Raw genomic sequence first — 11,415 nt, 5'->3', positions numbered from 1 at the left:
AAGTTACCTATTTAGTACTTATTAAATACTGCTTGCTTATGGAAAAGCAGTAAACTCAATGGAATTTGATTCATTTTAAAGAGATATACTGACTTCAAAAGTCTAAGCTCCCTTTTGCAGATAAGTGCTTTTGAACAATGTATATATTCAGATAGAATAGAGCTATAGTGCCATGACAGATTGTGGCAAGAACTTTCTTCCAGAAGACAGAATTCAGTTAGATCATTTTATTCGCTTTGGTACAGTGACCTACTCATTCCCAATGCCTTCCCTCCCTTCCAGACATGAATGGAAGAATCATCGTCTCAAGGTGTCTTCCAAAACTATGCTATTGCTAGATGTCCATCATGGGGACTTCAAAAGCTTTTGAACAGGAAAAGCTAGCAGTCACTTTGTGCCTTAGCAATTGTCATATAGCAAAGCTAAAGTTGTGCCTTTACTAAAGAGAAAGCCATAAAAAGTTTTCTATATGATCATACTTACGGTCTTTCAGCATACTTCAGCTTCATGCCCTGAAAGAGAGGCATCCTAGGAAAGCAGACAAATGATGTTCAGAATACTGTTAGATACTGCTTGCTTTGCAATGAATTAAAGGGATACAGAATACATACTTGGTTTCAGTGAGCAACTGCTGCTTCACAGTCGGATTGACACTGGTCACTACACCAGAATTGACATGTCAGGTGATGTTTTAGTATTATAGAACTAACACATCAACCAAAGCTGTTATTTTTCAGAAATCCCTCTGCTAATCATTCTTCCAAGCTTGAATTCCAAGCTTCTTCCAGAAGGGGCAAGCCAAGGAACCCTTTTCAGCCTCACTTTTTTTTTTTTTTTTTTTAACAGATTAGATAACTAGATTTGTCAGGTGCACTCAATAGTAGTAAGGAGTTGAAGAGGAATTCACTAAAGCTTAAAGATGATCAGATATGACTGAAAGTAATGCTTCTGTCTTCTGCAGTGCTAAACATCCTTATGGATAACTTCTAGGTACAGATCCAGAAGACTAACAAGCTATGACATGGTCATGAAGTTGTGTGTGGACACAAAAGTCCTCTGCCTGGTCTGCAGAGCGCAGGCAAAGCATGCTTGCTTCCTTGCAGCTGTTAATATTTCGGACAGAACAGACCATATCACTCTTTCCCTGTTATATATAATCTTTTAATACTGCCAAGTTACTAAGAAAGCATCGGAGTCATGTCCAGTTTGTTTCCAATACTGAGGAAGACTCCTTGCTTTATTAGATTTGCTGTCGTAAGTACTACCTCTAGCTTTATGCATTGCAATACAACGTTTGCTGCTATCCAGTCAGCTACTTATTTCATACTGTCCTCTTCCAGGTGTTTAAGCCCATCCCATAATTTTCTAACCAAATCACTCTGGACAAAAAAGGCAGTTAATACCTGTAGGAGGTCTTTGAGTTAGACTGTGTAAGCCATCTCCTTGATTGATGCTGCAGTCTCTTGAAGATGGTGGTTAGATGGTTCTGTATACAGTCCAGGAGAGAAGATAAATGGGAGCAGCTCTCAGGCTCTTGACTCTGGTCCAGTAATTCTCATGATATTGACCTGAATGAGCAGGCCAGTTAGGTCTAGAGATAAATAAATCGGAGCTGGACCCTCCATGCTGGCCATGCTGAGCCAAGGTTTAGAAATTTCAGTGAGGGGTTGAAATCTGTAAGATCAGAAGACATGCACTGCTTGGGGGAAGAGGGTGTGGGAAAAGCAGGAGCTCTTTAGAAACAAGTAGTTGCATCAGAAAAGCAACACTGATGTTATGGCAATCTAATCATGCAAGGCTCGCTTAGATTCTTCTGGAATTCTGCAGAAGCTGGCACTACTAGCAAGAACTGAACTTAGCAGGCTTTTGGAACAAGTCAGCCGTACATGGGTTATCCTTCCATGAATATTAGATTTTTGTTTGTTTACTTTTAACACATACAGTAGATAAATTGCTGTTATTCTAAGAAAGTCCCTGAGAGTGTCATTTCACCATTTTTAGGCTGCTCACACAGTTGCTACAGCCCCTATATTTACCCATTGGTTTGGCATTAATGCATGTTTCCATTATTTTCTTCAGACTATTCCATGATTCCATTTTCCTCTTCCTGTTAAGATCAATACAGAAAAAATGAGTCCTCTTATATAAGAATTAGCTTTCCACCCCTTTCCCGAAACCAAGATTAGGTGTTCAAAGATTTGCTGTCTTATACAAAAGTATCATAACATTAGACATCCTACTTCCAAGATACTAAATTATAAGCCACTGTTCAAATGGAATTCAGCCTAGAACAACTGAATTTATGTTAAAAGTTCCTATTGCTTGATTGTAATACCATGTACACCTTAACATCTTGAAAGGGAATGAACTTATGGTCACTGTAGCAAGAGCTATTTTAAAGAATTAGCAAGCATTTCAGATTCAAATCAGTACTGAACTGACATTCAAGAATTTCAGTCCCCATACAGACTGAGATGAACAGCACATTTATTTATTTCAGTTACAACAAGACAGACAAGTCAACCTTACAACCAGAAAGGCAATGAAGGCCTCATTAGCTTAGTGATAACCATTTCATAATCTAGGCAACATGTTATGATTTCTTGAGATCACAAAGAAAACATCTCCTTTTAAACAAGTTTTCCTTATTTAGGTTTCACTTACACTTCCTGTAAGAACAGAACACTGTTGTTAACAGGATCAAAAGGGACCACTGATGTATAAAGCCTACATCCTCCTCCCAGCCTCCTAAAAAGCATAAGTGTAGAATTTACTCAAAAAAAAAAAAAAAAAAAAAAGCAGTCATGATCACAGCTAGCAGAAAAATTAAGGTCTATTTCCAAATGAGGTTTTTGATGCATAAAACTTTCTCATGTGGCAGTGTTCTTTTTGTAAGTAATGAAACCATCCTCATTTTAAGTCAAATCCTATCTGCAACTTCTGTAGTAAGCAGGGAGGAAAAAAAAAACAGTGCTCACAAAAAAAGAGATTTCCCCCTACCCCCACACACTCTAGGTAAGAATTCTGAATTAAACAAAATGCTAGAAACATGGGGGAACTTACTGTATAAGAAGTGTCAAGTGCAAAACCCCTTTCTAGAATTCATTGCATTTAGTTAGGTGCAGTAGAAGACTGAATTCAGGAGTGGTTGACAGTGGGATACAGTGCTACAGATTGAACATGACCCGTAAACAGACAAACCCAAAAGCATGTGTTTATCCCACCACAAAGGGAAGACATGCTTGAGCTTGTCTTCCTAGCCTGCTCATTTCCACAGTTTGCTCTAGTATTATGTCCTCCCTCCCTTATTACCACTTCATTCCTGCACTCCTTCAAAGGACCACTTAAAGAATCTCCATAATGCTCCTTATTCTCCAAAAGATTCTCTTGCTATGTTTACGGATACAGAGACAGTAGAAGAGTGCAACTCAGGCTGTTCTTCTATTCTAAGCAGTACTAGATCTAGAAAACAATGGGAACTGCCAGATCAAGTACTGTCCCATCCTTAGCTGTTTTAACATTATAGTTGAGGCAGACCATAGCTTTTCAGTCAATTGCTAACAGGTCATTTTTGATACATGGAAATATTGATCAACTGAAGAAAAAAGTGTATAAATATGTATATACACATACATACTTTCACTGGCCTCACCTTAGTCAACTTATTATACTCCTTACCACCCAAGTAAGGGAAATACATTAGGCACTACTCACAGCAAAAATCAAAATTGCAGCCAGAACTATTTGTTCACGAGGAGTATCGTTTTGGCTCAGTGAAGACTTTTGGATACCTTAGCTTACGTTCATTCTGTGAGGCAGCCACCATGATTTGATTTAACCAAAGTACTATTTTTAATGGGGCTGTTACCATCTTGAAATTGTAGTTTAAAGTTAAACAGCAATACAAAACATTTTTCAGTGTTTCCAGTGAAGGAGCTGAAGAAAAAAAAAAATCTGTAAGAAACCATTGCTGCAATTTTCTTTTAACAAAAGGGCAGATTTATTCATGTTTACAAACAAGTTTCAAAAACAAAAAGGAGAACATGTATGCTATCCACTAACAACCTTTCAAAATGCCAACAGCCCTCATGCTGCATGAAGGATTCTATAGATTAGAAAAAAAAAATAAAAAATCACAGTTCCACTCACAGTTCACCAAGACAGCACTAAACTAACATGTTTAGACAAAAACAAAGGACTAAGATTCTGATGTATTTTGATTTAATCCATTTTGCCCGAGATAACAGAAATATTTCAAGCAAGTTCCATCACATATTGATGTCCTGCATTAAACAATCCTACTAAGTTCTGAACAAAAGTTATTTAGTAAGTTTCTCAAAATTTTTTAAAAATTAAACAGTTGTTTCAAAACCATTAAGTAGTAAATGTATTTAAGAAACTAATTAGGACAGAGGCCATAACTTCATTAGAACACCACTGCTCATGTTTTTACAAAGCATTAGTGTTATCTATTTGGCTATTAATATTAGCAATTTATCTACAATATTTAACAAGGTAAATTGCAGGCAAAATTTAGTACAGTTTCAATAGAAACACCCTTTTCCTGAAAATACAGCAGTATTTGAAGGACTATTTTTTTTTTGTTTTTTTTTTTGTTTTTTTTTCTCTGCATCATTTATAAGGAAGCTTCCCATCTATGAACAGGAACAAAAAAGTATCTACAAACCTTGTAAACAGATCTGTATCATTTATAAACATAAATAATCCAAATTATTAACAGCCAACAGCAGAAATTAAAGTATCAATTCAATGATCCAGGGCCTCCTTGCCCTTCCCAGCCTTCCCCTCACAAAAGGATCAAGATAAACTAAAGCTCTGCTAACACACTGTTCAGGACCATTCTTAAGTACAACAGATGATCCACAGGTCACTTATGCTGAGTTACTGTTTATCTGTCAGAGTTCATTATTACTCCCACCCCCAGAAAAGCACCCTCCAGTCTGGCAGAAAGCTTTTTTTAAAAAAATAAATCTACATTCGTACAAGTGTGTCTTCTGTTGAAGTCCAAGACAAGAATATCATCTTGTCCATCATAATGTGTGAAGAGACCCAGTTTCAATTTCTTTACAATGCAGCTAGTGTGTTAACATTCAGCTTACAATCAGAGTGATGTTTCCAAACTATGTAGCGGGCTCCCTGGGGATGAAGAGGTAGCAGACTTGTTCATGTCTGTTGTAAGGTGAATTCCACTGTCAATCGCATTGTTATTTTTATTGGGAGAGGGTGGGGGAGTAGAGTTGCGTTTTGTTGGAGCATCATCTTCAGCATCAGTATCATCAATAAGGGGAATATGAGGCTCGGAATCTTCTATTCTAAACTCAGGATGCGTCATAAAATTGTGAATTGAACTTCGTGTCTCAGGTTTCTCTAACCCCTCATACAAGGAGCTACGAAATGCATTCACCACTCGGATCTGTAAACAACAAAAAAAGGTTGTTAAAATGCTGCAGGCTTACTGGTAATGACATGGTTCTTATGAGTTTGAATCCACAAACAGCTAGACATGAGTGAATCGAATTTGTATGTGATGCAGTGGAACTTGCAATAACTGTAAAAATGAAGAGCATTTCAGTAGAGCACTGCCAGTCTACACAGTAGGAGAGAGTACTGCAAAAAGCTGAAGGGCCTAAAAATTCAGATATGGCACTAAAATTCTTCAGTTATTTAGCATGGGCTAAGCATTTTTCAAAAGTGAGGCCAACATTTTTTAAATCTACTTGTTCACAAATTAAACAAGTTTCAGTGATTTTTTTTTTTTTTTTTTTTTTTTAAATACTGAGGGGGGAAAAAGGCTGAAAATAAGTTAGAGGATAAAAGGGTTACTAATTCTCATGCTAGGAATTAGGATGTCAACTGACTATGAAAAAGCCAAGCAAGTGTAAGCCAAATGGCACAATGACTGGACAAAGTGTCATGCAAAAAAGGATACTGCTATAACAGCTGTAAATATTCGAGTATATATCCATTTACCACACTAGAGAAAGTTTCTTAATGAATAATGATTTGTAAGTTTAAAACCAGAACCAGGAAATTGAACATTGTACTGTAACACTTCAGATGTAGCCATGACAGGTTGCAAGTTTGCAGAAACTAGCACAGAGTATGACAGATGATCAGGCTTAGTTTAATTGAATTTTCAATTTACATGAGTTAATGGACAAATTTCCTAGCTTGAAGATTATTTCAAATCTTTTCATTGTTTAAATAACATTTTTTTCAAATCAGAAAGCTAGCTAAAGTTACAGAATTTGTAACTAAATGTTTTGAAATGAAGTTATATAGAATAAAAGCAACACAACTTTACTTTGCGAACAATGCAGGTCCACATTGATGTTGGTTTAAGCTTTTCAAACTGCAGTTTGAAGGCTAAAATCACCTGTTCACATCCCCCTTCTCTTCCCAAGCCCCACACAGTTCCCTGACCAACAACAGGTATTGAGGATTCATTCATGAACTGATATAAAGCAAGCAAGGTTAGTTAAGAGTCAATAACCCCTCTGTCCAGCACTTTCATCAGAATACAGTTTCCCTTCTGGTACCATCCTGTTCAATTCTCAACATCTCTAGAAAACTCAACTTTTAAGTAACATGAATAATTCTTTAAGAAGGTATATAGTTCCAATCCAAAAGCTCTTCTGCTGTATAATTAGAAGTGGGGGGGGAATTCTAGAGTAAACAAAAAACTTACTGTTACAAAACAGTAAGTCCAGTTTAAAGAGATTTTTAGCACATTCAAGGTGATTTATTTCAAGCTGAGAGAAGTACCTCATGAGTAGCACTTTCATACAGGATGCACTGAGATCTTTGTAAATAAATATGACTGGACTTCCAGGTGAAGGAATGAAGCTGGAAGGTCAAGCAGATCCGAACCACTGACCTCAAGAGCTAAAATATACCAAACTCCCTCACTGTAAATGGAGGACACCCCCAAAAGCAACCCACTACCAAGTTTCTTATAATGAACAGTGCTTGTGTACGTCTTAGATTCTGATGGTGTTCTTTGACCTCTAGAAATAGTGGGGGATTCCCCTCCCCCTTCAAGAGCACTTTAACAAGAGTAGTTTGCTCAAAAGCTACACAAGTCCGTATTTTTAAAGTACAACTAGATAGCTGAGTCCCATTGACAACAGAAATCATTAAAATAAGGAGGGTTGTCCTACTGTAACTACCAATACAGAGAGGAAAGGAAATATAGTGTTAATGTGCTTGAAAAGATAAGGATTACAACAGCAACTAATGTTTTACTATTCTCATCACAAGAAAACTGAGCACGCTCTTAAGGAGTTGACTTAGTTACATGAGCTTTAAAGTCCAGCACATTGCATAAACTGTTTTGGCACTTACTAAGAAAATTAGCAGTGACATTGTGCCAAACAATGTTTGCAATGCCTTTATTTGTCATGTTGCATCTCTGAGATTCTCCCACTGTGCCACTGATTTCTGTGGTAAAATGAAATACGACTGGCTCATGAGACTAGTTTTCCCTTGCTTCCAGATGGTAAGTTATATCATGAGCAGTAACAGAGAATAATTTTTGGCTTAACAGGACAGCTGTAATTATCATAGAAATATAAGCATATCCACAATAAAGGCTTGATTCATATGCAAACTGCATACTAAAGAAATGGTTTGGATCATGACACAGAACACTCACATGAACCCAAGACTCTGAAGGAGTCCAGCCATGAAGGCAGAAATCAGACTATCAACATTTTAAGTTATACTTGAAAGGGGAAAAGTTAGTGTTTTGAAGGCTTTATTTTCAACTTCCTAAGATAATCAGACAAGAGAGGTAACTATAAATAAATTGCATAAGTAAGGAGCAAACAAGACAATTTGTTATCTGTAATTTATACTGTCATCGCGCCTTCCTCAATTAGTACCAGAATAGCAAGGAATGCAGTAAGCACTCCAAAAACTCCTAGCCAGATGGCTGCTTAAGAGTTGCAACCTCACTTCACAGGAACATCTGAACTATTTCCCTGGAAACAGTTCTCTGAAAGAGAGACACAATGAAGTCACACATCTGCTTCTCATTAATACGTATTAGTTATCAAAAGCTGTTCTCCTGGAGGGTGTAGCAATAGGTAGTGCTTCTTAATGGGGAGCAAAAAAATAAATCCCCGCTATTACAGCATTGTATCTACATTGGTCATTTGAAGCAACGAGATGTTGCAGTGCCCCTTAGATTCTGCTCAAATGTCAGCATGGCATGAAGTTGCTCTCTAGACAATCTTGAATGTTTAATTAATGTTCTTGAGCATATTTAGGGATACAGGTTACTCATTAGCATTTTAAGTAGGAGATGCAATCCTGCACATCCTTACTGTTAAATCTACTTTTCATTTAGTGTTCTTGAGGTATGCAAGTTTGTGAGCTGAGCTTCTCAATACTACTGCAAGATAGGGAAATATCTTTTTTGCCAGTGGAGAACAAGTACAAGAGATAGGTGCTAGTGCAAGCTCACACAGAAATTTTGGCCAAGCCAAGAAGTTATCAGAAGAGGACATTTCTTTAAGACAGCTCCTGAAATTAAGGATCTTCATCCATCCAGCAATCTGAAAGTTTAAAGAGGAAAAAAAAAAAAAAAAGCAAGCAAGCAGTCTTCCCACAAGGGACAATTATTTTAAAAAAAATTATTTAACCAGCCTCTAGGACATTAGAGAAGGAGGTTAAACACGTAATGTTTAGGATATAATGCAATTAGGATGGAAAATTATTTCAACGATGGTTGAATACTGACAGTTAATATCTATAACTGCTCTACATCTTCAGATCCCAGAACTTAAGCCTACATACATGAGTAATTAAATCTCTAGCCTTTAAAGAAATGAAGGCTGAAACTGAAATGCCACTTAGAGCACAATATAAAGAGGATAGAATTAAGGTGAGACAAAAACTTCATTCTCACTGATGGCTTATGAACTGCTGCCAGAAGAACCTAGAGAGGAAAAAAATATCATTCAAATTTGAATGAAAGTTTTACCACTTAATGCTTAAGCCTTTTTTTCTTTTTATATTAGCTGATTATATGTTTCTTCTGCCTTGTACACATTTAAGAAGCCTTGATTCGCCACCTGAATCCTGATGTTGAGAAAGTTGTGTTATTTAGTAAAAGAAATCCAAAGGCAGAGATTCAGAAGTTCCTTATGGGCTACAAAGAAAATGCATTTAGTGCTCCATGTCCTAAATACATTCATTTTTTAAAATATCATTTGTTTTTCCACCTACTTGTTTTACCTTTTAAAGTATCATGTGTGCTGTAGTGCAAGACACCTACTTTTGTTGGTCTAGTTCCATGATTATCAAGTATTCATTTATTTAACATAAGTCACCCTAAGAGGCATATACTCGAAAATTTACAACAGTTTTCCTGTTTTTCTCTTAAACATCCCTCTGCACATGAATGGATGAAGGCACAGGATGCGCAGGCTCACAGCTTTCATATTAAAGCCTTTTGTTGCAACTGTTCCACCTGTTCTCAGCCCTCTAAGAAAAAAAGTCTTGAGGACTCCACTTTGTGTCAAAGCTTTATGAAAAGCCTGAACGATGATTTTTAAATACTAAGGAGAAAATGAGAAACGTTAGGTATGTGAATTAGGAAATGTTAATTTCATGCACTTTAGGAACACACACTCACACCCCACAGTAGTAGAAGCAGTAGTAGAGGAAAACACTACATGTGTAGGGGTAGAAATATTTGTTACATCATGGTGCTGGCTGGCGATGGAGGGTTGCCGCCTTAGAGCCCCCTGAATGGTACTTCCACTCTGGAAAGCATTCACTACATCCATCTGCAAGGAATCAGAGATTGTGACAGCTTGCTCAGCAAGAGAGAGAGAGAACAAGAGAAAGGACCATCCCATCTATAACACACAAAAAGTAAAGAAAAAAGGCACTTTTTATAGAACACAGGCAAGAGTTGCATTTAGAGCTGAAGAAAACAGAGGACCCTGAGGGAATATACATCCATCCATACCCCCTTTTGCAAGTCTCAGTCACACCATCTAAGAACTGCCATCTTAGTCAAAGGATTGGGGATGGAGGGGAAAAGATTTCCCTCAGAACATCCACTGCGTCCTACCTTTTCCAAGACCATACCTGAGTTTGTATCCTGTTCAGGCCCCTAAACCATAAGATCTGACCACGACGTAATTCTCTCTCAGCATGATCAATCTCCTCTACGTCTTCCGCTAATTCTTCTTCAGGAATCTCTTCCTTTTGTGTTCCATGACCAGCTTCTTTAAGGAATTTCAGACGGCTGGTTGGAATTGTTGAAATCAACTAACAGTGAATGAAAATAGGAATCAGGATTTTTTTAAACTTAAAAAAAATAAATAGAATACCAGACTTCAGGCTTAACAAAATATCCTGTTCATGATTAGCAAAGTTGAAAGACAAATGATAAAAATGGGATGAGTGCATTAACATAGAGCAATCACTTCAGCCAAATAGCTGCAAAGCTGGGAATTTCCTTACCATGTCAACAGTAGTGTGAAGTTAAATTTGGATTACAAACCTAAATAACAAGACTTCATACTTGCTAGGTACACAAAATTCCACTGTAGAATTACTTGACTATACTAGGAAGGAGCAGTGCTAAAGCTAAAAGAGCCATAATTCTGTAGATTGTGCCTGTATCTAGTAGTGCTACTAGATACTTACTAAAGAACTTTCAAGAGCTTCAGTTTGATAAGCGTGAGCTGTCCCTTAATTGAGAACTACAGCATTTCATTAGAAGTAGCCACAGCTAATTCAGAAATACAGGATGGACACGCATTCTTTTGTCATCTGGAAAATATCAATCCATTTGCAAGATGAGCAATGCTTCCAGAACCATTATCCCAAACCATTGATTTGCTACTTGCTGGATATTCATTCATCTAGCCCAAACTAAACAAAGCTATATGGTCATTCCAGCTTTCCTTTTCATCTCCACCTTCAGTGCTATTCTGGTGAACTATGTAGTTAAGGGGAGTCATCTTCTGATATGTTCCATCTAGCAGATCCAGTTCAGTTTCCAAGCCTGCTTTCCTTGTGCCTCACAAACCTAGAAGGCTGTTTCAGCAGCTGCAGAGGAAAAAGGACTGTTCCAAAAGCAAGAAAAACTGTCCTTTAGGCTGAAATTGCTACTGTGAATGCTCCAAGCTTATATGTCATCAGTATCCCAGTATCAGAACCAAGTTTATACTATTCTCAGAAAGCAAAAAGCTCTTCTACCTTAATGAGATGGTGAAGCAGCATGAACTACATCAGGGAAGCTTTACCCTTGCAAGACACTTTGGGTCAAAGGTGTTTGAAGTCATCTTGATTCTCTTCTGGGCTACCTTTAAACCTCATCAGAATGACTCTATTTGATTTCTTTAAATAATTTATTTTCCAGAGAACCTTACT

At 37.3% G+C, this 11,415-nt stretch overlaps 1 protein-coding gene across 3 annotated transcripts in view; it reads right to left on the bottom strand.

The window, feature by feature from the left end:
* Positions 1–3,976: 3,976 nt before the first annotated feature.
* Positions 3,977–11,415, bottom strand: part of ATP2B1 (ATPase plasma membrane Ca2+ transporting 1) — a 66,757-nt gene continuing 59,318 nt past the window's right edge. Inside the window, exons 20-22 of one of the 3 annotated variants that reach the window (XM_067312745.1) lie at positions 10,123–10,305; positions 9,729–9,815; positions 3,977–5,434 (exon numbers count right to left, since the gene is read on the bottom strand). In XM_067312745.1, coding sequence (XP_067168846.1) covers positions 5,123–5,434; positions 9,729–9,815; positions 10,123–10,305 — 582 coding nt within the window. In that variant the 3' untranslated portion in view covers positions 3,977–5,122. Of the gene's footprint in view, positions 5,435–9,663; positions 9,816–10,122; positions 10,306–11,415 lie in introns of all 3 variants that reach the window. The other 2 variants (XM_067312760.1, XM_067312752.1) reach the window with 2 other exon arrangements.

This window comes from Apteryx mantelli, chromosome 1, assembly GCF_036417845.1.
Source record: "Apteryx mantelli isolate bAptMan1 chromosome 1, bAptMan1.hap1, whole genome shotgun sequence".
NCBI lineage: Eukaryota > Metazoa > Chordata > Aves > Apterygiformes > Apterygidae > Apteryx > Apteryx mantelli.
Note: the sequence above shows the minus strand (reverse complement) of the source record. Positions and strands in the feature narration are given on the sequence as shown.